Source organism: Sus scrofa, chromosome 6 (genome assembly GCF_000003025.6).
Source record: "Sus scrofa isolate TJ Tabasco breed Duroc chromosome 6, Sscrofa11.1, whole genome shotgun sequence".
Lineage (NCBI taxonomy): Eukaryota > Metazoa > Chordata > Mammalia > Artiodactyla > Suidae > Sus > Sus scrofa.
This window is the reverse complement of record NC_010448.4, coordinates 67,152,428-67,172,964: the sequence shown is the minus strand read 5'-3', so window position 1 is coordinate 67,172,964 and position 20,537 is coordinate 67,152,428. Positions and strand designations below refer to the sequence as shown.

Sequence of the window (20,537 nt, the reverse complement as noted above, 5' to 3'; positions counted from 1 at the left end):
CATTCTTTCTGGTGGCTCTAGGAGAGCATCCGTTTCCTGTTTCTCCCGGGTTCTAGGGGCACCTGCATGCCTTGGCTGGTGGCCTCTTCCTCCATCCTAAGCCAGCAGCAGAGCAGCTCTCTGCCCCCAAGGCTGTTGTCACCAGCCCCTGGCTCTCCCCTCCTGCCTCCCTGTCCCCTTATGCTGACGTCGGGCCCTCCTGGACAGTCCAGGCTGGTCTCCCACCTCAAGATCCCAAAATCTCATGCGTCTAGGAAGTGCCTTTGCCTGTGAGGTACCACGTCCACAGGTCTGGGGGCTCTTGTTCACCTGCTCCAGGAGTTAAGTTCCTCTGCGCTCTGCCTTCCCCTACCCCTGTCTTACACCTGCCCTGCAGACAGGACGCCAGCAGAAAACCCCAGAGAGCAAGGGGCTCCTCCACTCTCGGGGTTCGAGGCAGCAGGAGAGGAAGTGCCCCTACCCCGTCCCCCAGGGCTGCGGGCCGCTCTGAGGTTTGGGATTGTGGATGAGGGACGGAAGCAGTGGGCTTCCTGGCTTAGCCCCTCCTCCTCTCATGGAGCGTTTGCCCCAGAACTGGGGTCCCCATGAGCACCGCTGAGACCGCACCTCTCGGACCGGCTCTTGCCCTGGGGTTGCAGCGGGGCAGCCACGATGACAGTGTCAGACCTGGCACCACCGCTCACGTCCTGGGACTGGGAGGAAGGGCTGCGCTGGTGGCCGTGCTCTTCCCCCATGAAAGAGCCAGACTCCCTTGCTGATGCCGTCACCTCTTGACCCACTTGGACAGCATGCGAAGCAGCTTCCTGCCTGGTGGAGGTGGTCCCGCTGCCAGGGAAGGACAGGGAAGGGGAGACTTGTTGTAAATGTCACTTCTTACGACCTCCTTGAACCGATCTTTTCATCCCACCCCCCAAAGACACAATGGAGCCTTCTGGGGACACACTCTCCCCTTGGGTTTCAGGTGCCTTTCCCTGGAGGCAGGTACAGGAGGGCACAGACCCACCAGAAACTACTGGCCTGGGCTTCTGTCCATGTGACGTAATAGGCAGAAGTGACCCCCCAAGAGAAGGCCACTCCTGGGGCCCTCGAGGAGACCGAGGCACAACAGGTTCCTGGCTCACCTCCTGCCTGTTGGCTGAGCCACATTCCAGCCAGGCCCGTGGACTCCAGAGCCTGTGGGACCCAGATGCGGTGGCCTGAGGACCCTGCAGGCCCCGGGGCCACTCCAGGCCTGGAGAGCCTGCCTCTCGTGGAGACACATGGGGACCCACGTGGGGACCGTCTGGCTGTGTCGGGGCTTTGTCTGTCCCTGCCTCAGAAGCTTGGAAGAGAACAAGGTGGCCCTCTATTCCTAGACCCAGAGTGGCCCTGTCGCCCTGCCCCTGTCGAGGTGGCGCACAGTGCCCAGGGCCAATGGGCGATACCATTTTTCCCTTTGAGCCACTCTTTGAAGTAATTGGCCATCCTCCATGTGGGTTTGGACGTGTGGCCTGGTAGAAAAGTCCCCAGGCAGTCTCAGCGCTCTGCACCCTCAGCCAGGGCCCTGCCTGGCGCCCTTAAGCACGTGGCAGGTGGCACCTGTTCTGGCACTTTCTGAAGCAGACAAGAACCAAGCTAGACTCGGGCTGGGGCCACGCCCCACTCAGTCGGGCCCCCAGGTTGAGGCCAGCTCCGCACACAGGAGCTGGGCTGCCCTGAGCCTGGGGAGGGCTCAGAGGGGCCATGTCGCTGATTGAGGCCCAGCACCTGCAGGGGGGCCCCCCATCCAGCTGGGTCTGCAGCGGCTTCTGCCACCCACAAGGAACCACATTCCCTCAGGGCCACACAGGCTCCCCACTGGTTTGGGGGTGATGGGGCCCCTGCTCTCAGGGGGCCCCCAGGCCGGGAGAGACGGACGTCAGTGAAGAGACAGGTAGGCAAATGCGCTGGGGTTGGGGGCCCTGAAGGGGAGGGGCTGAGTTCTGGAAGGAGCGACGGGGGTGCCCGAGCTGCTGGGCAGGGGCTGGTTCCGGGGCACTGGGAGCCAGGGGGTCTGTAGGGTGGAAGTGTCCAGTCCCACAGAGCTGAGACCCCTCGCTGTAACCCTGCCCCGCCCCCGCCGTGGACCGGCCAGTCCACGTTCTCGGGTCCTGAGGGCGGCGGCCGGTGGCCTCAGAGGTGGGAGGGATTTGGCGTGAACCTTCCTGGCACCTGGGTGCTGACAAAGAGGGACCCTGGGGTGCCTCTGAGCACCCCTCCCCCAGCCTGACCGCACACCCTGGGGTTATGTGGGGCACACTTTCTAAGCCGAGGGTCGGGGAGGCCCTCAGGCGGGAGGGGCCTGGGCGGCACTGGGGTCTGCCCTCGCCCGGCTCACTTTGAGTCCCAGCCCTCAGTGGCTCAGTCTGGCTTCTGGCCTTTGGCGTCTCCCTGGGCCTGGCCAGCCAACGGTAAATACAGCCTGTGCCTCGTTAGAATTATGCCGTTGCCACCTCTGAAGGGGGCCGAGGCTGGTGTTTGGGCTGGGACTGACATTCCCCGACGTGTAGGAAGCAATCACTGGGTCTGGTCTCAGGAGCGGCCCCAGGACAGCGTTATCCTGAGTCTCGTGCTCGTCGTCAGCCTGCTTCACTGATTGGAACCATTAGGGGGTAGAAGTTTCTTTGGATTTCTACCCGACATGAGGCACGATCAGCCGTGCGGCTGGTGGGAGCCTCATGGGAGACAAGGCAACCATGCGGTGCTCTTTGTTCTCGGGGAAAAAACCATCAGTGTTGAAAGGCCCTGAATTCACTGCCCCCAGTCACTGCCCCGCGGACACGAGCTTTGCCAGCTGCCTCTTGAGGGAGGGGCTCGTCCCTGCTTTTCACCTTGGGTGGCCCCCGAACCAGCCCCTGCCCGGCAGCTCAGGCACCCCCGTCGCTCCTTCCAGAACTCAGCCCCTCCCCTTCAGGGCCCCCAACCCCAGCGCATTTGCCCACCTGTCTCTTCACTGACGTCTGTCTCTCCCAGCCTGGGGACCCCCTGAGAGCAGGGGCCCCATCACCCCTGGACCAGTGGGGAGCCTGTGTGGCCCTGAGGGAATGTAGTTCCCGTGGGAGCAGCAGGCCACAGAGAGAGGGTGCCGGCTGGCACTGGGGGTGGCCCGAGGCAGACAGACAGGGATGCCAGGAGACCTTCAGGCGTCCCCTCCCTGCTCCCCTGGAAATGGCCCTTGGGGCCCCGTGAGGACTGTTCCCACAGTGGGCCCAGGCGCTTTGCACGTCGCTGACTCTGTGGCCTTCGTCCCCCAGATGTGGCCATGCCCAACACGGAGAGCTCCCTGTAAGTATGGCGTGAACGCGGAGTGTCGCGTCCTGGTGCCTTGTAACAGGAGTAACCGTTCTGCTTCCAGCCTGCCCACCTGCTCACCCCTAACACCTGTGCTGCCCCGACTTGTCTGTCTCCCTGGGTCCGCAGCCATGCTTTGGGGGGGGTGTCTCTGTGGAGCTGGGACATTGGGGTTCCCAGGATATTACAAGGTCCCTGCAGCTGGCGCTGGCTCCAGGGGAGCAGGTCCAAGCGTCCTGTGTCCCCCTTGGGCAGAAGAGTCCTTGAGCCCAGCCGAGAATGAGGCTGTGCTGGGTGGAGCTGGGGTCCTGATCACACGCCAGGGGAAAGCCCCCAGGGTCAGCACTGCCTCATGGTTCAGAGCCGCAGCATCAGTGACAGTGACAACTATATTCGGTACTGCCCGCCGGCTTGGCACTGGGCTCATTTCACGCTGGCCCCGTAGTTACCCCATGAGACAACTTGTGTCCCTTTATAAGAGAGGCACTGGGGAGTTCCCGTCGTGGCTCAGTGGTTATCGAATCCGACTAGGAACCATGAGGTTGTGGGTTTGATCCCTGGCCTTGCTCAGTGGGTTAAGGATCTGATGTAGCCATGAGCTGTGGTGTAGTTTGCAGATGCGGCTCAGATCCCACATTGCTGTGGCTCTGGTGTAGGCCAGCGGCTACAGGTCCGATTCAACCCCTAGCCTGGGAACCTCCATATGCCGCGGGAGCAGCCCAAGAAATGGCAAAAAGACCAAAAAAAAAAAAAAAGAGAGAGAGAGAGACACACTGGGCCCCGTGAGATAAAGCCAAGGGAAGGGACAGCCAAGACCAGAGGTATGGGGACGCCCTTGACCGGGAGACGCTCTAGGGTAGACAGTCAGGACCCCGGGGGCGGGGGGGCAGGTTGTGTTGGGGATGAGGGAGGGAGGGCCACCTGGGACAGTGTCGCGGCGACGGGCGACTCTACAAGGGAGACTGCTAGTGTGGGGAGGGGACTCTGGCCACGGACACGGCGTTGTGTGTGTCCTAGGAGGGCGGACACCCGCAGCTCAGAGGACAGTGGCCTGTCCCGTGGACAGGACAGTCGGGGAGAGGGAGAGCCTGACAAGACAGATGCAGTCCCACGGGGACAGAAGGGCAGGAGGACGTGGCTCCAGGAGACTGGAGCACTGGGGCAGTTTGGCCTGACCGTGCCATTGGACCAGCATCAGGAGCTGGGGAGGGGCCAGGGAAGGTTAAAGACGGTTCCTTGGTGCTCAGAGCGATGTGATGGGCAGCCACAAGTACGGCCGAAGCCTGGATGTGCAGGTTGTCTCTAACCAGCCGGGGGACCTGACAGCAGGTCGGGGGCTGCCCCCAAGAGACCAGAGGCCACTGCCCAGCAGACACCCCCAGGGAGGAGAGAGTGGAGCCTGGGAGGGTGGGTGGGACCTGGTGACAGCCACTGTTCGGCCACTGTTCGCTCTAAATATCTCCATAAATGGAGGAAACACCCGCCCACTAGAAAGGTGGACACTCGGGGGCCCCAGTGTCTTGGCGTTTTAACGTCCTGGCAGGGAGCAGAATGGCCCGTGCTGTCTAACCAGGTGTCACTGGGCGTCCTTGGCCCGGCGGCTTTCCGCGCCTCCCTGGCCCAGCCGCCCTGATGCGCCGTCTGTGCCCCGCAGGCTGTGTCATCACCATCTCCGGCCGCATGACCTTCACGAGCAACAAGTCCATGGAGATCGAGGTCTTGGTGGACGCTGACCCCGTGGTGGACAACTCCCAGAAGCGCTACCGGGCCGCCAGTGCCTTCTTCACCTATGTGTCCCTGAACCAGGAGGGCAAGTCTCTGCCTGTGCCCCAGCTCCTGGTGAGTGGCCCCCTCCGGCCTGTGTGTCCTTGGGCGTGGCCGCTGTCCCCTGCAGGGCTGGGCCCCTTCCCCGGGCCACGGTGCCTGTGCCTGTGGACGGCGGAGGCAGGGCTGCGCGGACAGGGTGAGAGCTCTCCTTACGCGCTCCTCGCCTGGGGAGAAGCATGCTGCCCAGGGGTCCTGACGCCGTGGGCAGATGCTCCAGTGGGGGTGCAGACCCTCCCAGAGCTGGCTCTTCCCTGCCCCGGCCCCCGCTAGGCTCTGCCCTGGGTGTGCAGAGAGAGGTGGTGGGCGGCTGCCACTGCAAGCAGGGCTTGGGGGCTCTGGTGCAGGCCCAGACCCTAGAGGGTCTCCACCTCCGGAAGGTTCCACGGCCTGGGCTCCTCACCCAAGGGGGGCAGGGACTCACTAGCGTTTCCTTAGTTGGCGAAACAGGTTGAATTCACTGAACAATGACTTGTCCCCAGCCCCCACCTCAGCTCTTGGCGCCCGCAGGCCCCAGTGCTTGAGGCCGCAATCCCAGGAGACTTTCAGGGCTCTCTTCCCCTCTCACCACCCCTGCGCTGTTCTGGGGCACCGCCCCTCTCCTTGTTGGGGTCCCTGAGGGCACCTCCCCCCGGCCCTTCCCTCCCCCCCACACACACTCATGCACATGCCTCATCCTTCACGGCACAGAGTGATCTCAGCTGTTCAGATCTTGTCACCTCCCTGCTGAAACGTCTAAGTTTCCGAGGCTCGTGCCTTGAGGGTCCCGACCGTGTGCTCCACCCTGGCTCAGCTCCACCCAGTGCAGCCTGCTCCCTGCCCTGCCTGGAGCCCCCTGCTGCCTGCAGGGCTGAAGCTTCACCCCAAGGTGGGCCCCCTGTCATCCCTCAGACCCTACATCCAGCGTGTCCTCGTCACAGTCTGGCCTGGTCCCCGCTCTGCCTTTTTCTAAAGCACCATTCCCCCACCTTAGGGATGCCGATCATTGGCCGATTGCCCCGTCCTTGGACTGAGCTCATTGACATTGGAACGCTTGTGCTCCTAATGGTCACTGTGGCTGGAACAGTCTTGGTGCTTAGTGGGTGTGCTCTGGAAAATGCATGAATCCTACTGTGTGCTAGGCCTGAAGCCCAGCAGGCAGGAGAGACAGGCGGTGTGCGCCAGGGGAGAGGCGTGACATGGTGCCCAGGGAGGGGACCAGAGTAGGCTGGAGCCCCCAGGAAGGCCAGTGGGGCAGGGGCCTTGTTGAGAGGTCCTGGGAGTCAGGGAGGCCGAGGCTGTGGAGGGCAAGGCAGGTGGCGGGGCGCCGCGGGGGTGCTGCCGGGAGGTGCTGGGCCGTGTGTGCTGAACCAATGAACAAGCGGATTCCAAGGTTCCCTCGAGGCTGAGGACGGCCTCGTGAGCCTCACAAACGCCTTACCAGGGCCACTCCGCTGAGCGCCTTGCCTGGCCCGTGTCCCCGCACCCTGGGCTCTGGGTCCAGCCTGCTTCTCGCAGCCAACCCCAGCCCAGTCCTGGGGGCCCGGCTTCCCCGGCGAGGCCCCCCTCAGACCAGCAAGGCTGAGGCACTTGTGGAAGACGGGGAGCCTGGGCGTGGAGAAGGCCCCTGTTTAGGCCGCACCCAGTTTGCCTTGAGCCAGACCCTGGTCTGTCACTAGAGGCCTCTCTCCCAGGGCAGTGGTTGGGGGCAGCAGTGGGGGGCAGCGGGGACCGGGTCTGGTGCTTTTGTGAAAGCCTGAACCCCATTTCCAGAAGCGCCTCGCAGGGCCCTGCCACCCACACAGCATCTGCTCCCCACGCAGATCCTGCCCGTTGGAGGAGAGCAGGTGCTAGAACCTCTGAAGAGTAAATGTGTGTGTTTAGGGGCGTCCTCACGGGCTTCCACCTGTGGCCAGTGGTGGCCGCCTGGCCTGGCCTGGCCTGGCCTGCCTGTGGCAAGCGGCTTCTCGGAAGCAGCTGAGGCACCTCCTCGGAGCCACTCACCCCCATCCTGCCCCCCTTTCTGGAGCCTGTGAGGCCCGTGGGGGCAGCGCCAAGGCTTAGTGGAGGAGCCAACCTCTGGTGGCCAGGCCCTGACGTGGCCAGAGGTGGCTCAGCTGCCCACAGGGCCCCCCCTTCCTCCCTGGCCTCCTTCCACTGGCCCTTGGCTGGTGCCGGGCCCGCCCCAGTGCTCTGGTGAATCAGACGGCAGGTTGGGATCCACCTCAGGACATTGGGGGGGGTGGTAGTGTGCACAGAGGAGGTTGGTGAACCTGGCCTTGAAGGAAGGAAGAGAGCCAGGACAGGTGGGCACTGTCCTCAGGCAGGTGCTGCACTGTCGCCTCCCCACGCACCACCCTGGTCCAGCTGCCCGTTGCCCAAGGCTGGCCTGGGGGCGGGGGAAGTGGGGTTGTTCATTAGCCTCAGCCTCTCCCTCCCTGTGTCTCAGCCTCGCATCCCCTGCCTTGCGTCTGCCCTGGGCGCCTCCCTGGCTGGGCCTTGGCCCCCCATCTGCCCTCCGCCAGCCCGCAGGTGGACCTCCACATGCCCCCCCCCCCCCCCCCCCCCGCCACAGAGCCTCCCTGGGGCCTGCTGTGCTGAGCACGAGGACCCGGCTGCTCAGCCACGCGCCCTCCTCGCCCCGCCCGCCCGCCACCCCAGCAGGATGGCTTCCACCTCCCTGCTGACACAGGCCTCCCCCGACCCCTGCTGACAGGCCTTTCCCTCTCCGGCCTTGATCTTGGTAACCATGTGTCTCTAGGTCTTGGACCCCTTCTCCGAACCTCACCTGCCCCTCTCAGCACAGACTTGTCCTCACCATCTCCCAGACCCTTGTCCCCTCTCACTCCATATTGCCACAGGGCCCCTAGGGGACACCTGTCAGGGTGTCTGCCCCCAGCATCTCTGTCCTGAATGCTGAGTTCCCGCCGCACAGAGGCGAATCCTTGACCTCTCTCCTCCCCACCCCGACCCTCCCAGGCCTCCAGCCTCCAGGGTGGCCAGATCCAAGGACGCTCTCGTCTTTATCTCACTGGCCTCTCCCTGGCTTTGGCACGACTCACTGAGCCTCATGGAAGCCTGTGCTCCCTCGACGAGGGACTCTACAGTGTCCAGAGAGCCACCTCGTGGTCCTATTAACATGGGACTCTGACAGATCCCGCCCTGCACCACCCCCTCCCTGGGGGTTGGGCCTCCTTCATTTACTCCCACCCCTGCCACCCTCCCACCCCCTCCTGTCTCTGGGACCGTAGTGGGCTCCTCCCTCCTGCTCAGCCCCAGGCTGAACATCCCCCAGCCCTGCCACCCTCACTTGGGCTCTGTGCTGTACCTGCACAGGTTGTTAGAACAGAATCACGTTTGTTTTCCCTCGAACCAGCCAGCGGCTCCTCGTGCCCTAGCAAGGCACATGGTCCAGCCAAGCTGCCCACTTCTGTTCGTCAAATCTCAAACTCAGTCCTGCCTCAGGGCCTTTGCACATGCTGTTCCTCTGCCTGGACACCTTCCCTCAGATTGTCTCGAAGCCAGCACCTTCTGCCGTCTCTCAGATCTTTGCTCCTTGGATGGCCCTTCCTCACCTCCCTGGATAAAGCCTTACCCCACCCCCACCCCAACCCACATCACTCTTTCCCATTGCCTGGAAACGGGCCTGCAGTTGGCAGGAGAGAGTGAAAGGAGCCGGAACAGAGGGCCGAGCTGGAGCCGGTGCTTGGGCCGGGAGAGGCCGGGCAGTTACACCCTGAGGCTGCCCAGCTGCTAGAAGGCAGGCCCGGCCCAGGACTCAGCCTTTCCTCTACCACCGGCTGCAGGAGGGGCCTGCAGGACCTCCAGGTGCTCACAAGACCAAGGTACCGTCTCAGTGGTGTATCGGTTAAGGATCTTTGTGTTGTCACTGCTGTGGTGCGGGTTCATTCCCTGGCCTGGAACTTTAGTGTGCTGCGGGCACAGCTGAGAAGAGAAACGAAGCGGCTCGTACAGAGTAAATGCCGATCGACAGAGGGTTCTGACAAGGTCTTCAGTCTGGCCGTAGTGGTTGCAGGGCGCCTGCCCAGGAGCTGCTCGGGGCTTGAGTGAAGGCACCGCAACGGCCCCTCCACCCTGCACGCCCCAGAGCTCAGGCAGCTGCGGAGGCTCAGCAGCCTATAGGCTCAGGGAGGGGGGCCTCCGGGGTCCAGTCTCCCATGGAGAGCTGGGAAGCACTCCTGGGGCTGGGCTTCTGTGTACCAGGAGGCTGCCCATGTGCCCTCTGCAGAAACCTAGAGACCTGGGCTGGGGGCGTCCATGTAGGAGGTGGTGCTGGGGCAGAGGCTGCAGGGGCTGATGGGGAAGGTCACCTTCTCGGATGCGGGGAAGGGGGTGGTGACCCTTCCCCAGGTTTGAGGGGCCGGCAGTTGGCGACGGCCACGTCTTCCTGCTGGCCAGCCTCAGGTCCATCCAGGCTCTTCTTGCGAATTAAGGATGGCCTCTGATCCTGGGGCCAGCGATGCGGATAAAAATAGCTGTTGGCGGGGAGGGTGGGCAGACTCCAGCCGGCCCTCCGGGTGCTCACTTGGGAACCACCGACACCGCGTCGTCTGCCTCTCAGCCACGTGTGCCCGCGTGGGGGCCCAGCCCGCCCCACCCCCACTGTCAGCGCTTCCTCATCCTCCTGTCTATTTTTAGCTCCCGTCCCCAGGGCCCGGCTGACATGGAAGGCAGCATGGCTCTTTGGATTTCTTCCTGATGAATATTTTATGCTGGGGAGGGCCTGCCGCACAAGAGTCCAGCAGCTGCCCGCACTTCAGGCCGATTATTAGAAGAGGCAAATGCGGGCCTCCCTCCAAAGGCCTCGCTGTGGCTGTGCCCTCTGACCTTGGGCGAGGGGGACAGGCCCGATGGAGCTGGAGAGGAGGCCTGTGCAGAGGGTCATGGGGGACCCACCAAGCCTGCTCCCTGGGGCGGGCTCAGATTGGCCCCTGCACCTCCCCGGGGGGAGCCTTTGCAGTGTCCAGAAACGAGAGAACCAGATGGATTCTGCTGAAGCTGGAGCGAGCCCGTCCTGGGCTCAAGGCCTGCCTCCGTCCTCTGGTTCGGACATGGGTGCTGCAGCCCCTAAGCCCCGGGAGACGCGCCTGAGGACAAGAGGTGCGGGCGTGGGTGTGAGGACAGTGGGGAGAGGCCGTGCTGCCCTGGACAGGGGAGGAGCCTGGAACCGGACCACACGCTTAGTTGATGCGGGTTTTGAGAGAGCGCCTGTGTGCACAGCCTCATGGATCGTTTGGGAAAAGGAGCGTGTTCCCCGGCGAGGCCGAGCCACTCGAGTGGGGCAGCCAGCGGTCTTTCCTAAGCCGGTTTGCTCGGCTCCCAGAAAACCCAAAGCCCCGAGCAAGCCTGCAGCCTGGGGTCTCAGCCTCCTGGTTCACACAGAAGGCCGGGCACAGAGGACGGGTCCTCTTTGCGGGATCCGCAGAGCTTTGGAAAACAGTTCACGCAACAGCCAGCTCTCCAGAGGACCCGAGGCGCCAAAGACACACCTTTTCTCATGAAAACACTGCAGGGTCCACATAGGGAATAGCAGCTTCTTGTTGCCATGTCTCCCCACTGCCTTGATGTCTGTAAACCCGGGGCCGGCTCTAGGGGCACTGCCAGGCCTGACCCCGCGTGGTGCCGGGAACAGGGCTGAGGCAGGAGAGGCCTGTGGACAGAGGATGCGACGGGAAGAGGGGCGTCCCAGCTGGGACTGTGGCCACCTTGGAAGGTGGGCAGGGAGCTGGGAGAGAGGTGGGCCTGGATGAGGGCCACGGCCATCTGCCCAGAGGGCATCTCTGAGCAGAGTAAGCTTGTACCTGGTGTGTCCACAGCCTCTGGTCTCAGCAGCCTCCTGTACCCTCAGTGAGATGGAATGGCATCCCCTGGTAAAGGCCCTACAAGGCCAGGGACACTTCTGAACACCGTGCTCAAAGCTGCAAGGAAGAAACGACCCTGGAAGCCGATGCTGATGGGAAGGAAGCAGAGGGCCTCTCTGGTCTTGCGCACATACAGAATCGGAGAAGGGTGTGCCGGCCTGCGAGCAGGACAGGTGTCTCGTCTCGGGGGATGTCCAACCCAGGTGTGCTGGACACACCTGGCCACGCCCTTGTCACCAACGCAGACAAGAGCCCTCGGTGGGCGGAGCCTCCTGGAGTTGGTTGGGGACCTGTGATGCCTGACTGTCCATTCAGCAAAACCTTCAGTTCTGGATCTTTAACCCAAAGACTACGTTGATTTGGGATTAAGACGTTCTTGCTTTGATCGTCATTGGTTTGCTCATTCATTCATTCATTCAGCAGTCAGAGTCCCAGGCATAGCGCTGGCCTCAGGTGGACGGCAGGAAAGATGCTGACACGGAGAGAGTGCGCTCGGGGCCAAAGGCTTGCAGTGAGGACGCGCTGCTGGCCCAGGCCCTGCGTGGGAAGGACTCGGCCAAAGGCAGTCGGAGTCCTTGCAGCTGTGGTCTGGCAGGGACAGCTCAGTCAACACTCTGGGTGCAAGAGCCAGTGCTTGAGCGGGGCCTGAGGGGGAGCCACTGGGAGGCCTGCCAGAGAGGCCCAGGCCCTGAGTCCTGTCCTCGGGGGCACGGGCACCCCCTTTTCCCAGGCAGCACCTGAGCTCCCTGCCTCTTCCGCAGCCTCCTATTGGCCCTCACGCGGGGGGTTTTCACCACCGTGCACAAGGGCACTTAGTCTGGGGACTCAGCTGGTGCTGCCGGGTGAGGGGAGCCCCTGGGAGGGGGTTTGCGACTCCGGAGGCTCCACGGTGGCACACGGGGCAGGCAGGCCCAGGAGCTGCACAGCCCAGGCCTGCAGGTGCTGGAACCCAGCCACAGAGGGCAGCTTCCTGGCTGCCCTGCCCAGCCCTGCTGGGCCGGGGTCTGCGCACGAAGCCGCACCCACTCAGAGCCCCTCGCTACACCGTGCTGAGTGGCCCGTGTAATCAGAAGATGTTTTAATTGCCCGTGTGACTGTCCGACGATCCAGCCTGTCTCCCCTTCCAAAGGCCAGCGAGGCTGTGCTGTGCAGCTTCCTAATTAAGCAGGTCTACGTCCCTCAGGGCACGGGAAGTTGTTGTGTCACCACTGGAAACCCTCTTCGCCTCAGACCTTTGTTAATTACAAAAAAGGACCAGCTCCTGATTTGCCTGATGGTGGAACTTAGATGCCCCTCCCACCCCACCGCCAGCTTCCAAATGTGCCTTCTTGAAGCCCAGAAAATGCGAAGTGGAAAACATTTGGTTTGCAGTTAGGCTCCGAAAGCCACAGGCTTCCCTTCCAGTGGGAGCCAGCCTGGGACGGCGCTGCAGGAGGCCCTCAGCCAGCGGGTAGGAGCCAGAGGGGCGAGGCCCTGGGTCCCCAGGGCTGAGTGTGGCGTTCCAAAGGCCTGGCTGCCTTGCGATGGCCTCCAGGGCCGCCTGCTCTCCCCTGGGGTGGTGGCGATGGGTCGGCAGCCGGGAGCACACACTCGGGCTCTGAGGCTGTTCGTGATGACAGGAGCAGTCCAAAATGCGAGTGTGCACACATGTGCACACGCACACACGCAACTTCCGTGCTTTGAGAGCCCGCCCGAGCTGGCACTTTGCAACATCACCTTTCTGAGTCCCCATTTCATAGGTGGGTGAACCTGGCCCCAGGTGGGCACCATCCTTGAGGCCACACAGCCAGGTCCCCGTGACCCTGTGTTCGCGGACACCCCTCCACCGTCCCTGCCACCAGGCAAGTGTCTCCTGGTAGATGGGTCGTCATGGCCCAAGCTGGCAGCGGGCCCCTTGGCAGTCACCTCCTTTTTATAAGCACAGGGTGCCCCCCAGACTGGGGATGTGCTGTCAGGGGCTGCTCACTGGGGTCCTGGCCCCCCTCCTCCCTGCCAGCAGCTTCAGGCACTGGAGAGAGAAATGTGACTTTGCGTGGCGGAGCTCTGTCCCCCACCCCATCACCCCCAGCCCTCCATTAAAAACAGCAACAGCCAACAACTTATGTATTTATTTACTTTGCCGGATGGAGGAAGACAGGCTGCAAGGAGGCGGCAGCTGGGCCGTGGGTGGGGGCCGCGTGCAGGGAGCCATCTGTCTCGCTCTGTCAGCTCCGTGCCCAGCAGGGAAGTGGTGGCCCCGCTTAGTCACTTGGCCGGGAGAGCTGTTTATCAGAGCTGGCGGCCCCAGGGAGGCGGAGTGTCCACCAGCCAGCAGGGCAGGGACCCTCCCTCAAAGAGAGCAGAGATGCTGTGGTGGCAGCCAGGGGCCCTCCACACAGGGTCTTCCTAACCCTGTGCCCTGGCTGGGCACCTTCCAGGGCAAGCAGTGAGGAGGGCCGCCAGCGTGTGGGGTGGCAGCACACTGCTCCTGGGCCAGGCCAGGCCCACAGAGCCCAGAACCTGCAGCGCGGGCTGCCATCCCCAGAGACCAGAAGCGAGATGAACCCCCGGCCGCCCCTTCTTCCCAGGGCTTTGCACATGTCTTAGGCACGCACCCATCCCCAGACGGCATCCATCATCCGACAGCACCCATCACCGGATGGCATCAGTCTTGAGAGCAGATCCTGGCTGATGAGTGAGTGGCAGAGTATTAAACATCAGAGATTCAGCACAGCAGCCCCTGAGGCCCAGGGCTGGGCGCTGGCTTCTCCCTGCACTGCGCAGGCACCAGAATTGTCTGTGTTTTGAACTAGCACCTCGGCCTCTGCCCCCGTCAGGTCACCCATTGACTGAGCTAGTGAGGGAAGCATCCAGAGCCTTTGGTGCATGCGGTCTGGACACGCGGTGGCCTCTTGGCTATTGGCGGCTAAGTACCTGCAGTCGTTTGGGGTGACCTGGTCAGGGGCGGTGCCCAGGCTCAAGTCAAGGCTCTGACCTGTACTAGCTGTCGCCTGGGCAAGTCACTTGTTCTCTCTGCCCCACTTCCCAGCGGTGGAAGGGAACAGTGATGACTTTGTGTCCTTCCTGGGTCGTTACTGAGTCGCATGTGCTGGGTCACTTGATGCAGGCCACCCCAAAAGCTGGAGCCTGGAGAACTTCCCCTGCCCCCGGCCCAGGCTGCTGGTCCCTACGTACACACCTGTGTGGGTTGAGGGACAGGACAGATCTTGGCTCTGTCGCTGCAGAAAGCTTACCTGGGTTGCCTGGAGGGATATGATCTTGTGGCTGGTCCCTGTGGAAGTGGTACCCAGCCCCCCGGGCAGTTCTCACCCACCATTGGGTCAGGATGGAGGAGGGGTTGGGTCCAGGTCATTAAGAAACACATAGAAGGTCACCTGCAGCACCCAGGATCCCCGCCATGGGGGATGGCTTGGCAGGAGGGAGGGCCCAGCTGTCTGAGGCCACGCGGGCTCTCAGTTCTGGGTGCAGCACTCCCTGTGGGCAGGGCTGTGCGGGGTGCATAGCAGCCCCGTGCTCTCAGGTGGATTAAATAGGATGCTGTGAGCATTATCCCTGCCTGGAGCCAGGTGCCAGGGGGAGAAGGTGACCATGGGGACTCAGGAATAGAGTGCAGGGTAAGGGGCAGCTCCCCTAGTCATGGCCCTCGAGTGCGTGTGGCTTCGTCCTTTGTGCCTGGAGACGGGAGGCGGGGCCGAGTTTCCTGAAGCCTCGGCTGCCCTCTCAGGTCTAGTTGGCTTTTCTTTGTTTCACTTCTTAGTTATAGAAAAGTTAAAACATAAGCAAAAAGGTGAAGAGGCGAAAGGCTCCTTAGTAGTTACCAACACGGGACTGGTCTTGCTTATCTGCCGCGCTGCCACCCCCCGCAGCCCCTTCCTGGGCCCAGGAGGCAAATCTCAGCCATCACATCACCACCTCCAAGTAGTTCAGTGTGTGTCTCTGAGAGACAAGGCTCTTTGTCCTTTGTCATTGGTTTATTTGTCATGGACTGGGCTCTGGGCAGCAGACTCTGGGTGGCCCTTGCCCTGCAGAGACCCTGCTGCAGGAGTTCCCATCATGGCTCAGTGGTTAATGAACCTGACTAGCATCCATGAGGAGGTGGGTTCGATCCCTGGCGTTGCTCAGTGGGTGAAGGATCTGGTGTTGCCGTGAGCTGTGGTGTAGGTCGCAGACATGTCTTGGATCCTGTGTTGCTGTGGCTGCGTCGTAGGCCAGCAGCTGCAGCTCTGATTGGACCCCTAGCCTGGGAACCTCCATATGCCGTGGGTGTGGCCCTAAAAAGCAAAAAAAAAAAAAAAAAAAAGGAGAGAGAAAGAGAGACCTGGCTGCAAAACCAGTGGCCCCGGAGTCACGCTCATGCTTATAAATGCGGCACCACCAAGGGTTCACTCCCACCCCAGCAGCAGGTCACCTGCCAGCCCCTGTGGGTCTCCTCTGGGGACGGCGTGGGCGCTCTCCCGGCGCCCTCATCCCAGGTCCACAGATGGGAAAGTGAAGCCCAGGGAGGAAAGGAGCCGCTGCCGAGGACCACCCTCCACTCCTGTCCAAGAAGCCCCTCCCCAGACGGGAAGGCGGCCTGCAGCCCTCGCTGTGGGTCAGCACCTTTCCCGGCTCGCCCCCCAGCGCCTGGTCCTCAGGCCACCTCCCTCTGCTTTGCTTTGTCTTCGGTCCCTGCCCTGGTCGCCTTCCTAGTGCAGCGTCCTCTGCCTGTTTTCCTGTGTGTGTGTTGTCAGCTGGCCCGTTGGCTCCCCAGGGCAGGGTCCTTGCACCTTGCACAGGGCAGGGGGGCTCTGCATGCTTGGTGCGGAGGGCACAAACCCGGGCCTGGGCCTGCAGCTGGAGACTTGCCCGGCTTAATTCAATGAGCATTTCCTCCGCCCCGCTGCCCCTGGGCGGGGGCACTACCATGCTTTGGCTTTGACTTTCTGTGAACTAGGAAGGCATGTACGCCTCCCTGGTGGCCTTGAGCTGTAATTACATGCTGCCCAGGCGGCACCCCCCCCCCGCCCCCTCCCAGCCATCACCCCTCCCCCGCCCCAGCCCCCACTTACCTGCATCTCTGTCCCGGACGGAACAGAGGCAACCGGGATGCCTATCTGGGCCTCTTCTAACCCGGGCCCAGGACACCCAGATCCTTGGTGGCGTTGCATTTACACGAAGGTTGCCTGTCCTGGGTGTGCCGCGTAACTGGGGTCACACATGAGCCTGGCTTCTTGTCCTCATGTTGGCTCTTAGTGACTGGTCTGCAGCGGGGACAGCTAGGAGGACTTTGGTCCTCGCAGCAACACCGCGGGATAGAAACTGGCCGTCTTAACAGAAGAGGAATGTAGCTGAGTCTGCGAGGCCTCACAGTGATCAGTGGTGAAGCCAGAGTCAAGCCAGGCTGGCCCCCTGGAGGGAGGCCCTGGGCTGGCTTCAGGACAGAACAAAGAGGCCACTCCCAGAAGGGTGTGCTAGGTGCTGGCAGCCCCGAGGTAGCCAGCCTGGGCCCTGGCCGGGCAAATCTTGGCCAGTGTCCGCCCAGGCCTCTCCCGGGGCGGCAGCCAGCTTCATGGGCACACGCCGCGAGCCAACTGCAGGAAAGCGTGGGCAGCGCTTCCCATCCAGCTGGCCCTGACAGGGAGTGGGGTTCCTTAGGAAAAGGGGTGCCCTGCCACATCGGTGTGGGAGGGCCCAGATTAAAGACCGTTCCACAAGTTTATTTTACGCCAAGATTTTCAGGACCTTGATCTGTGCGCATCCTTTACTGGAAGCTGATGGGTATGCGTGTGTCCAGATCTGCGTGGCCACAGGCCATCAAGGAGGCTTCATCTCCCTTTTGGACTTGGGGTGACAGTGGCCCCAGGAGGCAGGAGGCCACAGAGCCCACGGTTTGCAGCAGTGGTGTCAGTGCAGATGCACCCTTGAGGGAAGAACCCAGTAGGCGGTGTGGCCACCCCAGGGGATCTGTGGCCTGATGGCCCGGCAGAGGTGGCCGCAGAGGGTGGGACTGCTCCCTGGGTGTCTCCTGAGCTCAGCAGCCCTTCTCCAGCCCCAGTAACAGCTATTTCCCCCCCCCCCCCGCCAAGGCCCTGGCCCCACATGGGCCCTTCCTGCCTGACATTGAGGATGAGAGCCAGAAGCTCCATGGGGCCATTTGTCACCCTCCCTTTGGGGACTCAGTTCCTCACCCAGACCCACATCTGCTGGTTTCCAAGAACCCCACTGGGCTGGAGCAACAGGCAGGCCCCCCGTGTGAGGCAGGACATGGCTCCAGTGGGCTCTGTGGGGCCTGGTGGCTGTCCCCGCTCGGTCCTGCTGCTTTGCCCAGGCCGGGCTCACACCTTCTTGCTTTTGAGAAATCTTTTCTTCCTCAGAGTCTTGCCTTCTTTCTTCTGCCCATCCCCCAAGATGGAAACTCCACCAGCTAGAAGGAGGGCCTGCTCTAGAACCCCAAACAGAGGGAGTTCCTGTTGTGGCTCAGCAGAAATGAACCCGACCAGTATGCATGAAGATATGGGTTTGATCCCTGGCTTTATTCAGTGGGTCAAGGATCCGGCATTGCCGTGAGCTGTGGTATAGGTCACAGATGCAGCTCAAATCCCGTGTGGCTGTAGCTGTGGCATAGGCCGGCAGCTGCAGCTCTGATTCGACCCCTAGCCTGGGGACTTACATATGCTGCACGCGTCGCCTTAAAACACAAAAAACATGAGTTCCCGTCGTGGCTCAGTGGTTAACGAATCCGACTAGGAACCGTGAGTTTGTGGATTCGATCCCTGGCCTCCATCCGTGGGTTAAGGATCTGGTGTTGCCATGAGCTGTGGTGTAGGTCACAGACACGGCTTGGATCCCGAGTTGCTGTGACTGTGGCGTAGGCCGGTGGCTACAGCTCCAATTAGACCCCTAGCCTGGGAACCTCCATGTGCCACTAGTGTGGCCCTAGAAAAAACCAAAGTAAACAAACAAACGCAAAAAACTCAGATCCCCAAGCAAAGAGGGGCTGGATTTTCAGAGCTGGGAGAGACCTTGGAATGTGGTCCGGCCCCCACCCCTGCCCTCCTCCAGTCCCCTCTCAGCCAGCCCACCAGGTTCCCAGCTCCGGGACCCCATACACACTGCCCATGGCGGGGGTCCTCTGCGAGGCAGGCAGGAAGCCTGGTTCCAGCCCCACCTTCCTACAAGGAACGGCCATGCCTTCGGCCGCAGAGGGATGGGAGTCCAAGGCCTCCTCAGCCATGCAGAGCAAGTTCTGCATAGGGCAGGGGAGGAAAGAGCACCCCCCCCCACCCCCGTCCTAGCCTGGTGGCCTTGACCCTTCATTCTTGGCCACTTTGGCTGTCCCGCATTTGGAACAGGGACGGAGGTGGAGAAGGGGCGGAGTCCTCTACTCAGAGTGTTCCACGGGCGGGTGGGCTCAGCATCACGTCACCAGGATGCTTGTTAGAAATGGGTCCCGGGTCCCAGCCCCCAGACCCACTGGGTCAGAATCTGCATTTCCATGATCTTGAGTGATTCCTGCTGCATGGACGTTGGAGAAGCACCGATCTAGCACTTTCTGCCCAGGCGCACATAGAAGCCTTCCGCAGGGCCGGCCGGGGTGTGGCCTTGTCCTCATGGGATGCCTCCAGCCATAATGGCTATTGGACTCAGGGCCCTGCCCCTTAGAACTGCCTACTGAAACTAAGGTAGACCTGTTTCGGGGCGAATGGCAGAGGCTCACATTCCATTTTTTCAAAATGTCAGCCAGAGATGAAACCAGAGCAGGCCTTTGACAAGGTGTTTCGGAAGAACCACTCTCTTCACGCGTGCCCCCCAAGACTTCCCAAATGGGAACCACAACGGCTCTAAGGAGCACCATCCCAGTTCTTTAAATACTCAAATGTTCTGTTGGCTCCAAGCCGCAAAGTTTTGACCGTTTATACCTGGTGACATTTAGAGAACAATTCTGCGAGGGAGGAGGTATTTGGTAGAACCTGACATTCCGTCCTCTGGCTGGTGGCTCTCTCTCTTGCCAATATACCATTTGTCTATAAAACACTTGGGCCTAAAAGTAGCTGCTGGGGCGTTGGCGTCATTGTGGATGAAGAGTTGCTTCTCCGGCTTTCAGACACTCTCGAAGTATCACAAAGAAGCATCATCCCAGAGGAATTAGCACAGCTCTGTAAGCCTGTTCCCTGGCCCTGGGCCGTGAGGGAGAGCTTGGCTGTGGGACACATGGGGTTTTGGGGAGTGACCACCTGATGCTGCTGCAGTGACCTCTGCCTGGGGGCCACCCCACTTGGCAGCCAGGCCAGGCCCCTCTCAAGAGTGAAAGGGGGAGTTCCCGTCGTGGCACAGTGGTTAACGAATCCGACTAGGAACCATGAGGTTGTAGGTTCAGTCCCTGCCCTTGCTCAGTGGGTTAACGATCCAGCGTTGCCGTGAGCTGTGGTGTAGGTTGCAGACGCAGCTCGGATCCCGCGCTGCTGTGGCTCTGGCGTAGGCCGGCGGCTGCAGCTCCGATTCGACCCCTAGCCTGGGAACCTCCATATGCCGCAGGAAGTGGCCCTAGAAAAGGCAAAAAGACAAAAAAAAAAAAAAAGAGTGAAAGGGGACACCGTTCACCATCACGCCAGGTCAGCAGGCACAAATCGGGACTGTCCCAGGCAGAACCTGGCCGTTGGCCAAGCCCTGCTGGTCTCTTGGGGACCTGGCTTCTTAAGTTTCTCGGAAGAAGGAAGCGGCAGAGAAGCAGTGGGGACAACTCCAGGTACCACTTCCTAGGCATCTGTGCTGTCCAGTCTCGCTGCCCACAAAGCCGCCGCTCGGTCCTGGCACAATAAAGTGGCTTCCTCAAGGTCACACTGCCAGCGCAGTGTTTGTCCTTACTTCGCTTTGGGGCAGAGACCGAGAGCCTCTGACATGCCCCAGAGGGGAGTAAACACGGGTCTCCGTCTCCTTCCTCTCGCCCAGCTCTGCATTAGGCCTCCCTCCCATGTTTCACCATCAAGTGCATTTTCAGCTGAAGTTCACTGCCAAAGAGGCACTGGGCTCAGAGGCGGCCCACGGTGGCAGGTGAGGCAGGGCGCCTCGGATGCCGGCGCCCCTGCAGGGAGGGTCCTGGCCGCTGCCGTCACAGGCTCTATCGGGATCTCTAACCTGCCTGTTTCTCTGGTTCACAGCCTGAGACTGAGGACGAGAAGAAGCGCTTCGAGGAGGGCAAAGGGCGGTACCTGCAGATGAAGGCGAAACGGCAGGGCCAGGTGGAGCCGCAGCCCTAGACGCCCCCCTCCTGCCGCTGGGGCCTGGAGCTGCCCCCAGTGTTTGATCGCTTAGAGTTACCCCTTGGCCAAGAACCCCAGTCACGTTGACAGCTGGTGTTGTGTGAAGTATTGTCTCGCAGTGTTATTTAACCTGTTATTTAATCCTGAGAACCTGTACACACCAAAGCTTTCTTTCTATCATTCCAGTGTAAATGCTACACGGTATTGTCCTGGCGCCCCGAGGCGCTCCCTGCGGAGTCCGGGGCACACACTGTACGGTGTGTAAAGAATCCAGCATCACTAATAAAGCTGCTGTTTGGCTGGA

At 61.7% G+C, this 20,537-nt stretch overlaps 1 protein-coding gene across 3 annotated transcripts in view; it reads left to right on the top strand.

Moving 5' to 3' along the window:
• The window catches only part of ACOT7 (acyl-CoA thioesterase 7), a 101,670-nt gene extending 81,133 nt beyond the window's left edge, over positions 1–20,537 (top strand). For all 3 annotated transcript variants that reach the window (XM_003127525.6, XM_021095251.1, XM_021095252.1), the window contains exons 8-9: positions 4,964–5,148; positions 20,132–20,537. In XM_003127525.6, the coding sequence (XP_003127573.6) occupies positions 4,964–5,148; positions 20,132–20,230 (284 nt within the window). In that variant the 3' untranslated portion in view covers positions 20,231–20,537. The remainder of the gene's footprint in view (positions 1–4,963; positions 5,149–20,131) is intronic.